General features: G+C 35.6%; 1 protein-coding gene across 3 annotated transcripts in view; it reads right to left on the bottom strand.

Annotated features, from left to right (window-relative positions):
• Positions 1 to 21741, bottom strand: part of SEC24B (SEC24 homolog B, COPII component) — a 47165-nt gene that overhangs the window by 6090 nt on the left and 19334 nt on the right. For 2 of the 3 annotated variants that reach the window (XM_031607637.2, XM_031607636.2), the window contains 18 exons: positions 20865 to 20945; positions 18857 to 19038; positions 16891 to 17075; positions 15627 to 15729; positions 14642 to 14768; positions 13965 to 14074; positions 12915 to 13027; positions 11626 to 11744; positions 11230 to 11285; positions 10727 to 10933; positions 10020 to 10143; positions 9255 to 9413; positions 8640 to 8813; positions 7865 to 7975; positions 5724 to 5899; positions 3970 to 4107; positions 1795 to 1899; positions 706 to 798 (listed from right to left, as the gene is read on the bottom strand). In XM_031607637.2, coding sequence (XP_031463497.2) covers positions 706 to 798; positions 1795 to 1899; positions 3970 to 4107; positions 5724 to 5899; positions 7865 to 7975; positions 8640 to 8813; positions 9255 to 9413; positions 10020 to 10143; positions 10727 to 10933; positions 11230 to 11285; positions 11626 to 11744; positions 12915 to 13027; positions 13965 to 14074; positions 14642 to 14768; positions 15627 to 15729; positions 16891 to 17075; positions 18857 to 19038; positions 20865 to 20945 — 2363 coding nt within the window. The remainder of the gene's footprint in view (positions 1 to 705; positions 799 to 1794; positions 1900 to 3969; positions 4108 to 5723; positions 5900 to 7864; positions 7976 to 8639; positions 8814 to 9254; positions 9414 to 10019; positions 10144 to 10726; positions 10934 to 11229; positions 11286 to 11625; positions 11745 to 12914; positions 13028 to 13964; positions 14075 to 14641; positions 14769 to 15626; positions 15730 to 16890; positions 17076 to 18856; positions 19039 to 20864; positions 20946 to 21741) is intronic. The other variant, XM_090138819.1, reaches the window with a different exon arrangement.

Raw genomic sequence — 21741 nt, forward strand, 5'->3', positions numbered from 1 at the left:
CTCTCCTTCTTCATTACAGTAAATGCTATCTAACCATCTGATACTTTCTTAACCATCCTCTCTTTTTTTTTTTCCCCGAAAACAATGTCAACTAATTCTACCACCAGTTATAATACAAGGAAACAATTTTAAGTTGCTAATATGAACAAAACAGAAAACCCTTAACAAGCATTCAATTTTATAGCAGTCTTAAAGCTCACCAGTCTTTCTGACCTGTTCTCTTAACTTCCAATTTCATTTGCTCTTTCCCTTCATGCTATTCAAGCTCTATAAGCAGGAAATTTCTTCCTATGCGCTTCCACAAAAACACATTTTGATTTAGCTTTTAGAAATCACAAATGTAACAATTCCATTCAGAACTTTACTCGAGTATCTTAAAAAAGGTCCAAGAAAAATTATCTACAAAAATCCACACTATTTTTGTAAGCCCACGTGCATTAAGAAACCAAATAATCCCACGAAAGCCCCAAAAGCAGTAATATTAATGAACAATTTTTGTCATTCAGTGAACACATGTACATTCTTTCCTTAAAAGCTTTTGACAACTTCGGCATCCTAGGGAGTTGGCAAGAAGTTAGACAGTGAGTTAAAAAAAAAAACAACTAATTCTCAATTGCATGATTAAAAACTGACAGTGCACAAGAACTAGATTAAATACAGATTCCAAATGTAAGCACTAAGCAGGACAGATCATTAAATGCTTACCATTCTCTGGGGTATTGACGCATAGTTTGGATATCCAAGGACATCTTTTATGAAGTTGTTATCACAGTTTTTTCCAATCCAAATAAAAAAGTTCTGTAAGATATCAGAATCAGTTTAAATAAAGGTTAGTACTTACATTTTAGAGAAGGAGACAAATAGTAACGTAGTTAGAATATTACCAGGAAACACTGTTCATGCAAATATATCACCTGAGAGCTTTAGTTGCAGTCCACTTCTATATTTATTAATTCAACACTAACTTAGTAATAATTGGATAACCATTTGGAATAAGATTATTAAAAGTAAAAAAAAAAAAAAAAAAAAGTTAAAATGCAAATATGGAAAGAGCAAGGATGCAGGACATGTCTATGTTGGTACAGTTAAAGCATTTTACCTTGTAAAATAGAAAACTTAGATCTTGATAAAGTCACACACCGTATCCAATTCTGCACACAGACTTCCACTCTCAACAAGTTACACAAAGCAGCATTTATCAAAACACACTGAAGCCATTACTGCTGACATAAGGGGAGAGCAGCTAGTTTGACATTCACCCTTAGCTCATGAACCCTAAAGTGCTTTCCTTCTACAGCGCCATTGGAGTAGCGTAACATTTTATCGCATTACAAGAGCAGCATGTTTTATACCAGTAAGTGTTTTTAGGGTAATTCCTAAGATTAACTTGAACTGGATTTACAGGTTTTAATCAATTCCTACAACTCCCCTGCTCTTGCAACTCTTACCTCATGTGAGCCACGTACCATAAAACCACTTACAGTTTTGCGTAACTGAGAAAGTACCTCCCTCCATGGCTAAGTGCTTTCTTAGAGACACTTTAGTCCCTCCAGTTTAATATCCATTAAAAGAAACGTTTGAAAATGGAAATCCATTATTTTCAGAAAAGACTCGACATGAACTCTTGGCCAATTTATTTAGTGAAATGAAACATTTTAAAACTTAATATGCAATCTTTATTATAGATGTTCCACAGACCGAAATATGAAAGCCTTACCACTGGAACTAATGTTGAAAACTGGCTGCTTTCAACAATTCGGAGTGCATCTTGAATATATAAAACTAGTAACTTACTGAACCACAATCCATAAGGAAAGCTCCTTCTCTTGTCAACTTCTCTGCAGATAACTTCTGAAGAGGAGGCTGAGGAACAACTCTGTCATTTACATGTATTGTACTCTGTAAAGAAAACAACAGAGTAACACAGTAATGTTAAAAAAAATTCCTATATCATTATTTTTATCTTAACCACATGTGCCAAAAGAGGAAAAAGCACAGGTAATCTCCAGCAACATTTTGAGCATTCTCATGTAAAAACACTACATTAAATCGACAATGATCACATTTATATCAACAAATTCTAACATGTCATTTAACCAAAAGCTTGCTTTATATTATTCTTTTTTTTTAGATGATAAGTTCATTAAACCACATATGTAACTTTTTTCATGCTGTATATTATCAAGCTTACAAAATAAGTCTAGCATCCTATACTTAAACAAAATTTTCTCCAGTCAACCTTCAAAGGTTTTCTCATTGCATTCCTCTTTACTAAACAAATTTTGCAGAAGAAAAGAATACCAAATTCTACTCCTAACAAGGATTCAATATTTTGCATTCCAGTTCCATGATTCAATATCCTCCCTGACATGTTAGAGGTAGCTAAACATAATATATGGGCTTGTCTATGCAGCACTAAGACTGATCTGATGAAACAATCTGCTAGAGCAATGCTGAAGAACACTTAAAACAAACCAACAAGCCAAAACAACATCCAGCTATATTTCAGACTAAAACAGGATATGATAAAGCTAGATAGCTATGAAGAATCCTGTGAAACATTTAGCGAATCACGTAAGGAGAAACACATTCTGGAGGTTAAACACATCCCCACACAGAACAAGACTACAAAAAAAAAAAATCATAACATAAAAAAATTCCATATTACATTACAAAAGAAATCAGGATTTATATGCAAACATGAAAATCAAGCTACTGAAGTTCACTTGTAAAAGTTCCAGGCTATGCTTAATAGTCCAAGAATTAAGTATTAACAGAAAAAATTGCAATTTTTTTTAAAGCTTACAATTTTCTACAGAAACAGATCCAAGAGCAGCATTTCACACAAATATTTCAAACTGAACTAATATTAAATAGCAAATTAACACTCCTTTACCTAATTTAACATGAGGCTTAACTAATATCAGTAGGTAAAATAGACCATATGTTTTATTGTTCCAGTGGAAGCAACTAATCTGAAATCCTTTGCAAATAAAACTGAATCTCCCGAAGAGATTGCTGCTATTGGTTTTCTTTGTTTTGCTTTTTTACAGCACTCAGACACTGAAATACAGCGTTGTTAATGGAACTTGTGCTGAAACAATCTCGATAGGGCTACCTGAAATCCGCTTCTCAAATATGGGGGAACAAAAAATAAAAATCTGAAAAGCCTGACAAATCAATACCGCTGAAGAATATTGTGAATTTTTGGAATAATTTAAAAGAAAGTTTGACAAGGTAAATAGCTTACAGGTTGTGCTGAATAATATTAACTGCCAGAGCAAGCACTCAATTGCCTATTAAGCTTGTATGATACTTAAAAATGAACACTCACATGTCGTCTTTTTTCTTGCAAAGCTCGTGTAAGGGCTGTAACTAAGCATGACTAATCACCTCACGAAAACAATTAAAAACACAACTTACTTACTTTCAGTTACAGCTGCCTTTGCTTATAACTGAAATCTCATCTTACTTCTTACCACTAAAAAAATACATTCATTTTCTAGACTACCTCCGTAGAGGGCACACAATTAAAAACTAGTTTTCTTCTTAAAATATTTAATCTGAATAAATTTGATATTAGTCTGATCTTGATAGTCTAGACTTCATCCACAGCACAGAAACGACTGAAAGCTGGTTACACCAGCCATCTTGACCTGGTTTCAGTACACAAGACCAAGTATTCTGTACCCATTATATTTCATCCATCTCTCCCCGGACAACAAAAATACACTGGATATGCATCTAATGCATAGAATCTCTGCTTTCTTTATATGATTGAAAACCGTGGAATTATTGTAGTCACTGAAACAAGGTGAAGAAAAACAAAAGTTCTCCCCAGCACATATGTGAAAAATGCCTGGTTTACATTACTGTCAAGACTTTCAGATAAATTACTGTAACACATTAAAATTTAAAAGACACTCCATTACAGCTTGAAAATGTTACAAGTTAGGCCTCATACGTTACCTCATCAATTAACTTGTCTATTCTGTACAGATTGGGATGTATCATTTTCATCAAGTGAACGAGAGGCTGACTCTTTATCTGGCACATTGCATAAACACGATCATCTAAGCGTGTACTAGTGCCTGTTCTAAAAGCTTTCTGTGAAAAAGAAACAAAAAAACATTGTTACTCAAACAAATCCCATGTTTTATGTCACATCTAAATAGCCTATTTCCTAAATTCTGGTAATGTCAAGCACACCTGTCTCAGATGTTAAAAAACAATTTTTTAAATAAAATATTAGCACTACACTAGAAAATTCCTCCAAATGCAACTTGAATAGAATAGCATTACAAAATTAATCAATGATCCCTCCTTATAGAAGAAAAAAGAAGGATTTAAAAAAATGTCTCTATTTCATATAACATTGGTTAATGGTTGGCACTTCTCATTTTCATTCCTGACAAGCCTTACTGGCCTGTGAAACTCACTGACACAATGACCACAGGAAGGTAAGAATCCAGTAGGGTTCGAAAACGATACTTGCAAGGGTAAGATTAAATCTGTTTTTACATTACTAAAAATAAAACGTTAAGGAAAAGCTCTAGGATGGAAATATACTTCCATATTTTGAAGCAGAAATTAGGTAATCAAAGAATAACTTTTATTCTTTAACTCTCCTTACTATTAACATTTAAGCTCTTTTTTAGAAACAACTGGTAAACTACTGCTGTGAGAAACAACATGATGGAGAAAGTGACTGACTGAACGGAGAACGATATTCCTATAATCAAAACACAAATTCACTTCTCTACTGAAGCCATGCATGCCAGTCATTTTTTTTCTTCCAGTTTCAGTTTTCCTTTATTTCAGGCTTTTTTTTATTATTGTTAATGGAGATAATTCTAAAACTGCACTGAAATATTTCATAGCCCCTTTAACTTCTAATCCGTCTTTTACACGGATTCTCCTGATATCAAATGGTCATTTTTTCCCCACTCTAACATATGTAACGGTTAAAAAGTCCTAATCATTAGTCACTAAAGTCATCACTACATCAAAGAAAAACAATTTCAATAAGATTTTCAACAGAACTTACATAAAGCTTTGCTTATAATAAGAAAGAACACTCAACTATCAAACAACACTCTTAAAGCTAAGGGATTTACTGAACATAAAAGCCTGCGTATGGTAAGCTCTCATTATATGCAAGTAATGAGTTTTGTGACAAAAAATGAAGACATTTCTTAAAAAAAAAAAAAAAAAAAGAAAAAGCAGTAACTATTTTTACAATAACTTTAAAACATTCCCTTTTCCCTCTGTAACTAATTTTCTTTCTTAGTACCTGAAAAAACAAAGAATATGCACTGAAAACTATTGGTTTTCTTCTTCATAAAATAAAATGAATTACTAGTAAATGGCTTACAACAATCCCTTTGGGCACCATAAATTAGTTGCCTAGAAACTGAGAATTACTGTTACTATATATTTTTATATACTATATATACACACATAGTAAAAAAAAAAATCAAACATATATATATATATATATATAAAACTACAAATTAAAGTAAAACAAAAACCTCTTCCAGCACTAATAATTTAAAGTAAGCTAATTTTTGTTTCAGTCCTTCAAGTTCAATTAAACATTTGTATATAATTAAACTATATATATAGTTTTGGATAATAGCATAAGACAGACATTGCTTGATCTAGGTGAAAAATTACTCAAACTGAACCACAATCAAAAATCAATAGCTCTAGCTTATACACACCTGTTTGAGAAGAGCCAAAACGTAGAGTGGAAACAACTTGAGGGAATTTGGTGCTATCAGCATAGACTGCTGCAGGTTTGAGGCAGTTGACATATAAGCTGACAAAGAGTCTACCACAGCATTAACTAAGGCATCTCTTGCATCTGGAAGACTAGATGAAACTGAGCGATCCACAGCTGTTGGATAGAAGGACAAGAGAAGTTAGTAGAGTTTATTTGTTCCATTTTCCATAGAGAAACTATCTTTCATGATGCTCAAAGGAAAAAAAAAAAAGCGCCATGCTGGTCTGTACTTTCTCATTCCCATTCTTGAGGAGTTCTAACAGTATGTTTAATCTGTGGTATACAGATGCATTTTCTCCCATCACTTCAATGGCACAATGGATAGGGCAACTTAAGCTTCGCTTTTCTCTGCTAAGAAAGGGCTACAAATCTTTTGGTTGGAGGAAGCCACCGGCTGGACTGAATGCACATTTACGAGAACATATGGAAGTACAATTCATTTTTTTCTAATTTATTTGCCATACACTAGAATCCTACACAGAGCCATACACGTTCAATGGCAGAGATCACTCTATGAAACAGCAACTTGTGACCAGCAAGTAGGAGACAAGCAAGGTTCCTCAACCCAGCAACTACAGGAAACTAATGCAGAGAAGAGAATGTCAGAAGTACTCTCATCTTGCTCCTCTCTTTTTTTAAGCACAGGAAAACCAACAGGAAAAGGAATAGCCAGGCTTCATTCACTACTTCGTTTAAAGAGTGCCTGGGAAGATCATGGAACAGATCATCCTGGATGACAGGCTTGATCACATAAGGAACAGGTGCGTGATCTGAGACAGCCAGCACGGCTTCACCAGAGGAAGGTCATGCTTGACCAATCTGGTGGCCTTCATGGAGTGACGGCATCGGTGGACAGGGGAAAGGCGACCGATGTCATTTACCTGGACTTGAGCAAGGCCTTTGACACGGTCCCCCACCACATCCTTATCTCCAAACTGGAGGGATGTGGATTTCATGGGTGAACCACTCGATGGATAAGAAACTGGTTTAAAGGCCGCAGACAGAGGGTGGTCATCAATGCCTCTATGTCCAGGTGGAGGCCGGTAACGAGCGGCGTCCCCCAGGGGTCTGTCTTGGGACCGGTGCTCTTTAACATCTTTATCAATGACATTGATGACGGAAACGAGTGCACCCTCAGCAAGTTTGCTGATGACACCAAGCTGAGTGGTGCGGTCGACACGGTTGAAAGAAGGGATGCCATTCAGAGGGACCTCGAGAGGCTAGAAAGGTGGGCCCGGGTGAACCTGATGAGGTTCAACACGGCAAAGTGCAGAGTTTTGCACTTGGGCCGGAGGAATCCCAGGCATCCCTACAGACTGGAAGGAGCGGTTCTTGAGAGCAGCCCTGTGGAGAAGGACCTGGGGGTGTTGATAGATGAAAAACTTAACATGAGCCAGCAGCGTGTCCTTGCGGCTCGGAAGGCAAATGGTATCCTGGGCTCCATCAAAAGAAGGGTGGCCAGCAGGGACAGGGAAGTGATTGTCCCCCTCTACTCTACTCTTGTGGGGCCCCATCTGGAACACTGCATCCAAGTGTGGAGCCCCCAGTACAAGAAAGACAGGGAGCTGTTGGAGAGGGTCGAGAGGAGGGCCACAAAGATGATCAGGGGACTGGAGCACTTCCCCTATGAAGACAGGTTGAGGGAGCTGGGCTCGTTCAGCCTGGAGAAAAGAAGGCTGCGGGGTGACCTCATTGCAGCCTTTCAATACCTAAAGAGAGCCTACAGAGGGGAGGGGAATCAACTCTTTGAAAAGGTAGGTAACTGCAGGATGAGGGGAAATGGTTTTAAGTTGAGGGAGAGGAGATTTAAGTTGGATGTCGGGGAAATTCTTTACAGAGGGAGTGGAGAGGTACTGGAACAGGCTGCCCAGAGAGGTTGTGGATGCCCCAATCCCTGGAGGTGTTCAAGGCCAGATTGGATGGGTGCCCTGGGCAGCCTGGTCTAGCATTAAATGGGGTGGTTGGCGACCCTGTATGCGGCTGGGGGGCTGGAGATTCATGATCCTTGCAACCCTGGCCATTCTGTGATTCTGTGTGAACATGAGAAAAGATATTTTAATCTTTCTGACTTTTACTCACCCATGTTTGCTAAGAGGCATACAACCGCTTGTACATCAGCTCCTGCATACACATCAGTCAGTGAATTTACTACAGGCAAGCAAAGTGTGTGCACTCGAATTCGACGTTCACCTACAAAAAAAAAGGAGGAATCATCACAAAGTATCTATTGGCAGCAGATGATATATAACAGGAGAGCACATCTCTCATCTGAGATACAAGCTCTTTGTAAAAAAAAATATATATATATTAGTCAGAGAATTTGCTATATTATCATCTCCTATCCCTGTCTTTAATTCAGAAATGCTCTCAAGTATTTAGCTTATGAGTCAACACAGTTCATAACAAAGCAGTAAACAGTGTTTTGATCTTACAGACAAAGTATGTAGCTTTCCATTCCAAAATTTTGGAAAGACATCTTCCACAACAGTAAGTGGCTGCTATTCTTTATGCCCGCTCAAAATACTAGAATCTGGCTCAAGTCCATCACCCTCCTAGCTCTGATTCCACATGAAATGTCAAACATGTTACTGCTTAAAACAGTAGTATGTCTTTTAAATAAAGTTGTTCAGCAAGACTGCTTTATGTAAACTGGAGATGAATTACCAACCTCCAGCAAAACAGTGTTTGTGAAGATTTAGTAAATGTGACTAACTGCCAAGCAGGCTCCCTAACTTTGACAAGATTCCCCTAGGCTATGAAGATAAACAAAGAACTATGCACAACTAGCTGTACAAACATTATAGTAAAAACAAAACAAGCACAAACAGCGGCCAATTCATTTGAATCTCATTACCTTTGCTAGAAGTGTACAACAGAGCTGTTTGAAAACAAGCTAAGGATGTGTCAGTCAGACTCTCCTCAATGGACATTTGTACTGCAAACCCAGCATCAGGATTGACATTGGCGAGAGACAGTAAGTCAGTAGATCGGACGAAAAAGTTCCCATGAAAAGTGTGTATTGAAAGACCTACAAGTAGATCAAATAATTCAGACAGTACGGTTAACAGCGTGAAAAATTCTGGTAAATATTTAAAGCCCACAGTACTCAGTCTTTAAAAATATGGAAATATATACTAAAAATATTTATCCCAAATACTAAGCAAAATCAATTATTACACAAATCATTAGACATTTCTGAGTCATTCTGTAGATTTTGTGTTCAATTCTGACACTCCAAACTGACTACTGCTCTTACGCTACGCATTTCAAGTTGAAACTGAAATGGTACAATCTTAACTAAACAAAGAAAAAAACAAAAAAAACCCTGTTAACCAAATGGAAAATGCTAATGTAACAGCTGCTGCAAAAGTTGCAAATATCTTATTCTTCAGTGAAAGACAAGCACATTCAAAATAACAGTTCAAATGTTTACATCAATTTTCTCATGTGTAACAGTATTGTAATATACCTTTTGTACATCTTATGCGCATAACCGCCTCAAATCCTATCTTCCTGGTAAGGTATCTTTTAAGGTCTTTCTGCAGCTTTTCAGCCTGAGCAGGATTATGGCTGTGGTGGAAAGATGGGTAATAATAGATGCATCCTGCAGAGTACTTGGACATGCAAGCTGTGAAGGACAAAAAGATATGGTTAAGAGGTAAAACAAAACATAAAAATCGCACACAATGTTCTGCAAGTCACATCTCTTTGACCTCTTTCCTGATGTGAACTACATCTGTATGACAAGAACTGTCTGTGACTCAGTTCACTGAAGGCAGTAATACTGTCAACTTCAACACGCAGTGACCATTTACTTCAACATCCCAAACTACCGTCAGCAACTAAGACAGGAGTGCACATACAAATACTGGTTGTCTACACCATCAAAGATTTGCACAAATTTTGGCTTAATACTGAAAGGTGAGAACAGCTCACAGATCTCGCCTCTGATTAAACTTCATTCATTTCCTGCCATCAGAACTGCTTTCTGTTTTTGAATAGAAGAGTACATTTGTAATTTAAACCTGAGATCTCAGAATAAATTATCTTTGATGACAGTAATCCAATAGTCCTGTTCTTTACTGATATCAACTTCAAAGTCAACACCTCCGCAGCATTAGCTGCATTTACAGAAGTGCAAAATGAGTGACACAATTAAAGAATTCCTGAAGTAGCCTGTACTTTCTAAGACAAACACTAGGGAAGGAATAAATACATGTTAGGTACTCCTTACCAAGGGAAGCTAGATCAGAATACTGTGAACTTAAGAGAAATAAATCCACAGCAGTCTGCTGGCCTGAGCAGTCCAATGCCAGCTTTTTATAGAAATCTGTCGCTGGACCAAGATGCTGGACCACCTTTGGTGAAAAAATACACAGGAGAGAATTAGAACACTGACTGAGCTCCTTTAAGACATTAAGAAACAACAGACGTACTGTTCAATAGCAAAAGTTACCTGTAAGCAATTCTTTACATTAATTTTTAAATAAAATTTTATGTTGCACGTTACTTTAGTTCATCTTTGTAAGCAGTGATAGTCCTTTTAGAGAAGTTTACACACTCATGCAAATAAAAGTTAATATAATTACACATATACTAGTAGATATTGTTGTTGGCCTTGTAAATACAGTAAAAAATCATGTTTAAAGTGTACAGGTCAATATATTCCTGTTATGTATACTAAAAGCCCAAGCCGATGATAAATGGAGTGAGCAGATACACACACTTTCTTTTCCTTGTCAAGAAAAGTTATAGACCAAAGACCCGAAGAACAGTTCATGCGTAATACCACAAATGTATGCTTAAATTAGTGACCATACACATTTGTTAACTCTGTGCATTTAAAATTTAGTGAACTGCAATAATGATCTGCAAACTATACAAGTCAGAGAGACATGTCCAGTCACTGGACTCCTGAGGTGTATAACTAAGTTTTTATACCTTTGTGCTTGACCTTTGATTGGGATCTTCTCTGGAATGCAAAAGCCCTGCACCCAAAGATGGTAACTGAGTTTGAAAAACAGATATCCGACCTCCCGTTGGAGACATCAGCTTAAATGCAGCCTGAAGAGCAGAGCCCAAGGCGCTGTGCGTTTCTCTTGTATTAGTGAACATATTTGGTAATGCATTCAACAGATCTTTTATTAGCTGCAAAGACAGATTAAAAGCTGTTTATGAGATTCACAAGCTTCAGATTTTCTGCTATTTCTAAAAAGTTGTATTGCCATAACAATCAATACCAAATAGCTTTGCTTTGATAGGGGAAAACAAAATTGTAACGTTAAAAAATGACGTGCCAAATAAAGTATAATATTTTTTATAACTAGAAAGTAGCATTACATTTACACATCATGCAGATAGTCTTGAATTCGAACTTCAAAAGGAACTTTTATTTTGAATATTTAACTGCTTAACTGTGATGAGCTAATTTTGAGTAACCATACCTCTTTGCTTTCATGGAGGTTTACTAGTAAGCCATCTGGTGTAGGTAGGAAAATATCTGTAGAGAAAAGGGAAAAAAAAGTTAAGAAAGAAACAATAACATCAAGATAGAACAAAACATTTCATTTCTCACTGCTGTAACTGCTACCAAATAAGATCTACTTTACGGAGAGATAAGTAACTTTTACAAAGCTTGCTTTATTCAAAGCAAAATTAATATTTGATTTTCATTTTTTAAGCACAAACTATTCGGTAGATAGCATGTGATTATTTTTCAAAAATATATTCCCTATACATCTAATAAAATTCAACTAATACTGGAATATTCAATAGACTCAAATCTTTCTGCTAGAGGGGGAAAACAGAAAAATTTATGTCTCCGCTTTCTTGTTACTTACCATCAATATCTGAAACAATCAGCATCTGAGGCTGAGATAAACCTTCTTGCAAGTTGTAAAACTGAACCGTGCTGTCAAATGTTATGAATCCTATTCTTGTTCTTGAATCTCCAGGCAGCCTAAGCATCAGTAGAAGAAAAAGACAACTATTAGGCTCTACATTTCTCACTCACACATACATAAAGCTTTTGCTAACGTTAATCAGACCACTTACCAAGGTGAAAAGGGAACAGAAAAGGACAGTGAGAGAATAAGACTTGAAGCACGAACACAATACTTCTTCAGTGTTTTCTGAAGAGGTGGTTCATGCATTATACTAGCACATACAAGAAGGTAGTCTTCTCAATCATTCTACAGAAAACAGTGCATTCTGCTCTCAGCTGGACTAGATGACCTTAGTGCTCTTTTGTAACCTTAATGATTCTATGATTCTAAAGAAAACCTTCATTTGCTTATGTAATAACAGAATATCTCTAAATCAAAATCCAGTCTCTTCAGTTCAACATATTTATTTATCCCATGGCCCATAATCTTACATATGGCATTGTAAACAAATGGGATTTTACGATTTTTCCTAAAAATGAGACTCTGAACAAAGACTAATATAGTATTTGTATGTGAAGAATTTTATGTATCAAAGAAAAATTTTAAGTTTCCTAATAAGATGCTGTAGAAAAGAATTTCCAAAGAAAGGCTTCCATATGATACGTATCAGTTTTTGAAAGGCATGAGCATAGTGAAGTTCATTGGCCCTCGCACAAAAAGCACTGAGAAAAATTCCAGATGTTGTTCCAGTGCAAAAATGAGGGAAGTACAGAAGATGGCACAGATTGATACAGCTAACTCATCTAAAAAACCCAAACTGATTGCACAGTTCAACACGGCAGCATCACACTAGCCATTACAACATTCCATTATGCAGCACCTCCGCTGTTTCAGCATCCGAAGGCTGGCTAATCTCTGTCATTTAATTATTTTTGTTGTTCTGAAGAATAAATGAGCACTTTACATCTTTGTATATATTCTTAGAAATTACAGCTCTATATTCTTCACAAATCAGCTTTAACCACAAAATGGGAAGACACTTCTCAGTTGGGCTATTTTATTTTATTTTTATTACTGCTGTTCTTGTTTTTAAGATGTGAATGTTTCATTTCAGAATCTTGTGAACTTCTGTCCCTGAGGAACAGCTCATTTAAACATCCTATGCAAGCTGTCTTCAAAACTGTAGGTTACTACGGTTCATAATCACTTATAAGCTAAGCTTAAAAGATTACTTATATTCTTACTTGTCTAGGTTTTCCAGCAATGAATTGCAGACTATTGTCAAATATCCAGCATCCACTGCATTATGAGAGACATCTAAAACAAATAAATATACCGCAGGCTGAGGAGGACGAAGCTACAAAGTAAAAAAAAAAAAAAAAAAAATCAAATAAAAAAAAAATCGTAGTTAAAGAAATGTTAAAGAACTGCAGTCAATAGAAAGGTGACAAAGGGAATATTTAGATTAATGCAAGCTATACATCATACCAAAAAATAAAATTAACTAACAGCCAGGCAAATAACTTTTTAAAATAATTCCCAGTGGTTAACAAACCTTATTTTATTTGCAAGTATACAACATTGTGTTTCAGAGCAAAAATCCTATCTGTTAGACTCTCCTTCCAACACTAAACTCAAGCATTGAGTTTTTTTTCCAGATACAGAATTTACTCTTCTAAACTCACTGGTTTCTCAGAACGTGGACAATACAATACATTAACTTGTGCTAAAAATAGTCTACTGACAACTACATAGCAAGCTTTATTTATTCATTTCCAAACATCTTGGCCACAGTGCTCCAATTCCATTTTAAAAGAGCAATTTACTTTTGCTGCAGTTAATGCTGTCATTATGAACAGGGCCAATTTCCAAGCTTTGTTTATCATTCTTGGAGACAAGACTACTATTATAGCAATCATAGGTTGATTACTGGTTAGAAACATAATAATAATTTGAACCCAGCTCTCTTGCTATTTCACAACCAGCTTTTCAAAATTTCTTCACTAAGAGGGAATATCCAGAAACTGCACTGTACCACAATCAAAACAGACTATGTAATGTTAAACTGCACTGGATTGTATGTATACATTTGCCAAAACTCAAAAAAAAAAAAAAAAAAACAGCTTTAAGTGTTCTCTGGTCTTGGAGTACTTTTAAATTAATCTAAATCAGGTGCTACGTAGGAAAATTACTACACACCACCTGAGCAACGTGCCATGTTCAACGCCAACTTCAAGTGCATTTATATTAACGTGCAATTTTGTGGAAGCTTACCACAACAATTTATTCATTACCATATAGTCAGAGGAAGCAATGAACTCCACTGTAGAATTTTGGACCTCTGGCCGTTTGTGCGGCTCTCCGTAAGATCGTGTCAGAGGATTATACATAAATTCTTCAGGAACTAGGAAAAAAAAGGTTTCCAGAATTCATACGCTTGCTAGCAAATAAGAACAATCACTGAAATGAACAGATTTCAATAATTAACAGAAAAAATATTTGCATTAAGGATACATGACAAAAAACATCCCATATGTCAAAGTTAAATAACTAGAAACAAAAAAAGCTTCGTTTTTAACAGTAACGTAACACAAGCGTTAAAAGGAGTGCAAACAGTCTTTCACAACAAGCTTCAATCTCTACTGCTTATCATAATATCTGGCTTAGATTGCACACAGTATTTAGCTGTCATCATCTGTCCAATTGCACATTACAATGGCAGTCAGTGGTGTAAATTGATTTTATTACACAAGGAAGCCGGGGTAATTTGATTACATCCTCAGTCTCCCACAGAACTACAAAATGATTTTTTCTTAAGAAATGCACAATATCTGACAAAATCCAGATGTTTAAAAAAACGTCTTAAGATTACTATCATTTTAAACTACTTAAGAGTATCCCACGGAGTGATACAATGCAAACACTAGAAATATATTATATTAATGCAAGCTTCTTCTGTTACAAAACTTACCGTCATTAACTCTATAGCATAAATTGCATTTCCACCTCCTTTGATCAATGAAAGAAACAAAAGGGTTGATGTATGTCCTGCAGGACCTGCATCTCACTATTGTGCTTGATGTTATCACTGGTAATTGCTAAAATGAAAGAATAGAAAGTTGTTACAAAGATAGCTAATACATTTTATGAAGTCCATTATTGTGCAGCACAGTGTATAAAAGCTTCAAAAGCCCAGACGTTCTATCATTTTTCATTATCTTTTCTAGATCATTTTCACAGTGTATAACAATGCCTATTAAAAATCTCTTTAACATCAGAAGTAATAATTCCACTTATCTTAATCCAAACTCATTAATCTCAGATGCTACACTATTTAAATAGAATTAGTCAGCCACAATAATAAGGCTACTACAGCAAGATTAGTTATTAAATGTCAAATTTGTGACTACAGATGCTAAGACAGCAAACCTTACCTGCCAAAAAATTCACAGGAATAAAAGAAGGCAGTATCAGATAACTTATCAACCTTTTTACGTAATTATAAACAAGCTAGATGGAATGGAACAGCAGCTCAACAGTCTTAACACAGTTTCTACATTTCAATTTTATTTAATTTTTTATCGTGCCTCTGTTACTGGCACAATAATTGCTGTCATGTTAGTGTTGCCTTTCAAGAAAGCACTGTGAACACCTTTTCAAAAAGCGTCCTATAGTTTTGGCCCCCACACTCAAAACTTCAATTCAGAGCTCCACAAAACCACCAGCAAACAAGTCTCTGTTTGCCATTTCAACAATAAGGAAAAAAAAAAGGGCAAGTCCCAAGCTTTTCCCTTATCAATTTCAATGAGGTAGCAATTTCAAGGTTTAAATTCTCTTTTAATTCCCAAACTTCTGTTAAATTTAGCAATTATAGGTCACTATATCTTATTCTGTCTGATCCAAAAAAGATATTAGAATATATTAAATGTATATACTAAAAAGGTAAGCTATTTTACCGTTAAGTCTCTGAAGGGATGTAGCAGCAAACCCAAAGGAAGTTTAGCTTTATTTAACAAAGCCTGTGTCTGTGGAATATTTGTCAACGTACATCGAAATGAACTGAAAAGAAATAAAAGCATTTCATTGAAAATGATTTTTTTTTAAAAGATGCTAAAAACATTGTGTTAACTCCAGATTTTAAAGAACTCTGAAATTTTAAAAAACCCTTTATTTTACAAAGCTGATTTAAAGAGTAATGGAAAAGGAATTATAAAAAAAACTTTCAGAAGAATTGAAAAATACTCCCCTACATCACTTAAGTAGTTCAGTAATACATATACAGCAAAGCAAACTTGAAACCAAGAAAGAATTGCTTTAAATATAACGTTTAATTTAAAATGACAGGTTTTATTCATTCTCAAAATCTTATTTTGTTTTAACAAGGGAACTAAAGAAGGAATCAAGCATTCACTAGTCCAAGAAAGCAAAATTTATGTAAGAAAGCAGCAGAAGAGTACCTAAAATACCGAGACAATCAAAACCTTTTTTATTCATGCAATGCAAAGTATAGGACTGATTTCAAATCAGCAGTAGTACTAAAGAAATCCAAAGCATCAACAGTACTGTACATGCCTAAGACTGATTTTGAGATCCTCATTTCTGACCTATTTTCTGGTGGGACCGTGCATTGCCAATAGGGCAGCCATATGAGTTAATCTGGAGCAAAGAATATATATCTTTTTCTAATTAAAATTGAAGTATTTGGGAGGAAAGCAATTTTCACTACACTGAGATGTGCCTGACTTGAAATAGCAGATGGATGTTAATTGGAGGTAAAATTATTCATCGCAATTGCAGTATTAGAATGGTTGAACATACATTTTATTTAGTACATTAATAGTACAGTCATCATAGTTATCTCGAACAAAATCCTATGCAATATTACAAAAAAATTCCATGAAATGGAACTGCGTGATATCAAGGTGTTTTAGTATTTATTCTTTTATTTATTTAAAGACGGATAATACAAGGCAAATATGCAGTAAGATTCTTATGTTTTAGTAAGTAAACTACACTCATACTGCATATAAAGCATTCTGACGGCAGGACAACTTCACATTTTGCGTAAAGATGCAGATGATAAACATTTTCAAGTGAAGGGAATTATACTATTACAAAGATTTCAAAATAGTAGTCTGCTTTAAATTATTTGTAACATCAAAAACTAAGGAAGCCATCACTGAAGCACATAACACATTCTTTTAGACACCGTATACTTACTCCGGACTGCAGTTTAATTTCCTAAGATCAGAATTCAAGTTCGGCACAGGAGCTGGAACTGAAGATACAGGTAAAATATTTCTATCCTGTGTAAGGTTTACAGGTCTCAAGCCTTCTGGCTGCTGAGAATGCTGCAGACTTAACCCTCCTAAGGAAGATGACAGCTGGTTCACACCTGGATATTGCTGAAAAAAAAACCACAAAAAACGCCCCAAGAGCATTGCAAACTGATAAACATACAGTCATGTTCACGTAACTATCTTAAATCTTCATGTAATTTGAATTCTTCCAGAGCTCTATTAAAAAGCATACCAACAGTGGTTTAACAACAAAACCAACCAAACAAAAATATAGTCTCACAGCAGTGATTTAAAATATGTTTCATGGGACCAAATTCAAACAATATACAAACTATCACTGGAAGTCATATATAATCCTTTAAGCTTTCCAGGTATAAAGGGAAGTACCTAACTAGAAAAACTGAGGAGATTTCTTCCCTCTTTGAAAATATTAGTGAAATTCATCCAAATTAAAGAAAAACATTTTAAACACATATAAATATATTTCTTTTTAAATATAGTAATCACCAAAGAAGAGGAGAAAAGGTTACGTTAGAAGGCACCTCAGTTCTGGCAGTCCAAAACACTTTCATCGAGCAGGGCTAACAAGAATGTACACAGCCCTGGCCAGGTAAATTCTCAAAGTGCTCAAGGATAGAAGACTTCATAGTACAGTCTCTTTTAATGCTTTCCCAACCACATTCTGAAGAATTTTCATTCTATATGTATAACTGGAATGTCTCCTCCCACACCCAGCAATTTTTTATCCTTTTTGCTGTGTGCTCTTAAAAAGAACCTAGATCTCTCTTCACTGTACAACACCTGATATATGACTGGAGTCTGAATTTAAGATGCCCTCTTCTCCTTATGTCTCCTCAAAAAAAGAGAAGTCCAGAATTTCAAAATAAGCCTTGCCACTTTTAGGAATAAAAGGACACCACAATGTTCTTGCAAGCTTAGGAAGATAAAACTAGGATAAGCCTTGCGTTTTTAATTTAAAACAACTTCAGATTCATTACGTAAGACATTTAAATTAAAACTGAGCTATCATAATAAAAATGACTAACACTTTTAAAAAGAGATCGCTAAGCTGTAACTTTTCCAAATTAATAACTAATGCTCAAGTTAGTGGCATTTGATTTTCCTAAAAATCACAACAACATAAAAATATGTAGACAAAGCTACACTGAATAGAGTGATCTTTTTCTATTAAAAATTAAGCGTTTTCTCTATATATCATATTTTACGCTACCTTTGTAACAAGGAAAGGCCTCGTGGCTACTACATGCTTCCTTAAGGTATTATGCTTAGCTCAATAAGGAATTCTAATCACTGACAACAGTAGTTTTGGTGACATTTGCTTGCTGAGCATTGTTAAAGAAAAAGCAGCATATATAAATCAGTAGGTTTGTTTTTCTGCATGCCTTTACACACATCTTAGCACCGCTAATGAGAACTGGGTACACGACTGTTTGGGTGCTTGGTGCTCTCTGGTACCCAGGAGAGCAGAACAGAAGCAGGCAGCCAGACACATCATGCACCCCAGTTTTGAGGAGCTCTTTCATCTGGACTCCGGACCACACCTTACTTGTAAGATGCTTCACTGGTGTAAGTGGACCTTCCTTATTGTTTCCATCAATGAAGTATAGGTCTTCAGAACAATAAACCTTAAAATTGTAGCTGCTATTAATAACCGGAATAATTAACAAAAGCGAAGTGGCTATGCTTCATTACTTGGCAACACACTTAAAATTCAGTTCAAAGCCTTCCAAGGAAATCAGAGCTAGGAGATCAGCATGACACTCAGCATTTACTCATTCATAAATTATAAACATAAAATGTTAAAAAGAAATATACAGAAAAGACTTCTTGTTACATCAGGTAACTTTCAAAATAAAAATATGAACCTGCGGATAATGCTGAAACCCAGGATGGTGGCTTGGATTAGCAGGCTGCACAGGAGTAGGTGGTGCCGTATTTTGGTAGGCAGGCTGCAGCGCTGGATATCCATAACCAAAGGGCTTAGAAGTTTTGGATGCTTGAGGGGCTGGTGGAGTAGGAACTGGGCTGCTGGTCACAGAGCGTGTCTCTGGAAGGACAAAAATACCCCTCAGATATTCAGTAGAATTTCAATTTCTTAGTTAAGACATCAACTCCCGAATGCATTTTAACGAGCGACGCTTTTCCCATTTATAATTTTTGCATTATCCAGCAAGCTTTTTTTCTGCATTCATCACATATAAATAAGGCATTAGCAATTAAGTCTGTTGCAGCTGACACCAAAAAGGGCTTATACGTGGGAAGATGACCATAGACCTGTATATTTACCACCCAAAACTTCTAGATGTCATTCTGTAAAAAACAAAACAAAACAAAAACAACAACAACAAAAAAACACCAAACCAAAAACTCCATAGCATTTAAAACAAGTTTTTCAATTAAAAGAGGAAAAAAAACAACAAAACAAAAGCCACCCTCATACACATCCAAATTATATTCCAGGATTTACCACTGATGCTTAGTCTCTTCTCCAGCCACTTACGAATACTCTTAAAACATAACGCTGAGGTTAAAGTACTAATCTCTATATGTAGACACATGGCTTTTCTTGAAGAAATCCAAGTCCTTCCTACCTATTCCTGCAGCAGAGCTTGGTCTCACAACTGTTAAAGGTTAAAATGAAAGTAATACACAGCCCTCAACCCATAGAAAACCACTATGGTAAAAAACAAACAAAAAAAACCACAATAAAACAACGCTACTCTTTCAAATTTAATGCTTCTGAATATGAGATAAGACTTAGAAGAATTTAGGCTTGGTAAGATCTGAAGAGAAGTGGCATGTGAATCACCCAAAAATACAACATCTAAGAAACTGGATTTGGTTCAAACAATTCAGATGGGTGGTGTAAAAACAAGAAGAATAAAAGTTAATCCTGTTACTCTTTGAAGAAAACAAAAGGAATAAGCCATCTTCAGAATACGTCTTCAACAAGACTAAAATGCTTGGTTATTATCTGAAAAATTCACACTCCTGCAGTCATGCCTCTTCTGCCTTTACCGCACCAACCAGACCACACAAGAGCAGTATCAAGATTTTAGCTGATAGATTTTGCTTTACACAAGAACCCATAAACTACTCCACTGGGTTAAGAACAGGCATGACATATCTCAACCCAAAGGACATGGGGAAGGTGGCTGTTAGCTTCTAAGCAAACTACTGTGACATTCTTAGACGGTCAGACTCCCAAAATTAATTCATTATTTATAATATAAAAATATATAACATAATATTGACTAACATACCTAAAAGCACCCTTGCCACCCACTCCCAAAATGACAGATTTGCAGACTGAGGTAGTCTATTAGGTCACATAATACGAACCTGACATTCCTGATATTTCTGAAGATAAAAATAAGCAGCATACCATCTAGGTTTTTCAAATCTTATTCGCATGTAGAAGAATAAAAAGAAAATAACCTGATCCAGCCATCTCTGCTGCTATCTTTGGTCTCTCAAAACTTCAATGGTGCATGTCAGCTACTATCAGCTAGTAAGCCAACACAATCAAACACTAAGCATAACTTAGAGAAAGATAACTGCCTTCACACAGAGCATACTTTCAGCATTACCCTCAATATTATGATGGCAAGTATGGCCTGTGATACAGGGAAATTTTTCTTAATTATTACTCAAACTTCACTGTTAAATCTGTGAGAAGTGATTGAAAAAGCAAGGCTTGATCTCTCTAAAGACTACCCCAGTTCCTATAAAGGTGAAAGGTAATTCCTCTCACCTGTTCAATGATTGACAATAATCAACATCAGAAAGGGAAAAAAAAAATCACAGACAGCAGACACTTTAGTAAATTTAAAGAAACAATTCAGAATTCACATGCAACAACAAATCAATCACCTGGATAGCCACCTCCTTCCAGGGCATCATAATTGTTCAGAACAGGAGACGCACTGCTAGTAGTAGAAGAACTATCAAGTGCTAGGAAAAAAAAAAAAGAAAAAAAAACCCCTTTAGGTTTCAAATGGTAAATCTTTGAGAATATTTTTTCTAAAAACTCTGGTAAGGAACTGTGAAGATTTATTACAAAAAAAAAAAAAACAAACCAAAAAACCCCAACAACCACGCAACAACAAACACCGTAGCCCTAAGACTTGAAAGCTATTACCACTGCAAAAAGGAGAGGGAAGAAAAGATGAATAATCAACATATTGTTAGAAACAAACACAAAACAAATGGCAAAAGAGAGATACACGGTAGGACAAAAACAATGTAAAAAAGCTGTTTCAAAAAAATTTTTCCAATTTCATGTGTGGCACAGCTTTGCTGTGTCCTACTACTAAGAAGTCAAAATATGCTTTTACTAGGTCAACAAGATTTACTTAAGAGTTTAAGTTGTTTTTTATCTGACCAGAAGAGCTGGTTCTGCATTTCAGAAGAATACCAAGAAGATATATGCACAACTCTGAACATATAAGACTAGTTCAAGATTTCCCATTTAACCACCATGTCACCAGTTAGACATTTTTCTCTACAATAAGCTGTACTCACAAAATGAAATCCATCTAGAATGCAGTTGTACATAAAATTAAATTGTTCTTTGTCCATGGAAGATATTAATGATAGAATGAGTTACCAAAAATAATAAATATTATATGCTTCCCAAGTTCTCCCTGGAGGGCAAGAGAAAGCACACTGACAAATAGAGAAAATAAGAAAATATTTCAAATGCATGCTGGAAATAAAAATAATGCAACTTAGTCCTATTTCTACTAAA

Source organism: Phasianus colchicus, chromosome 4 (genome assembly GCF_987193195.1).
Source record: "Phasianus colchicus chromosome 4, bPhaCol1.hap1.1, whole genome shotgun sequence".
Classification (NCBI taxonomy): Eukaryota; Metazoa; Chordata; class Aves; order Galliformes; family Phasianidae; genus Phasianus; species Phasianus colchicus.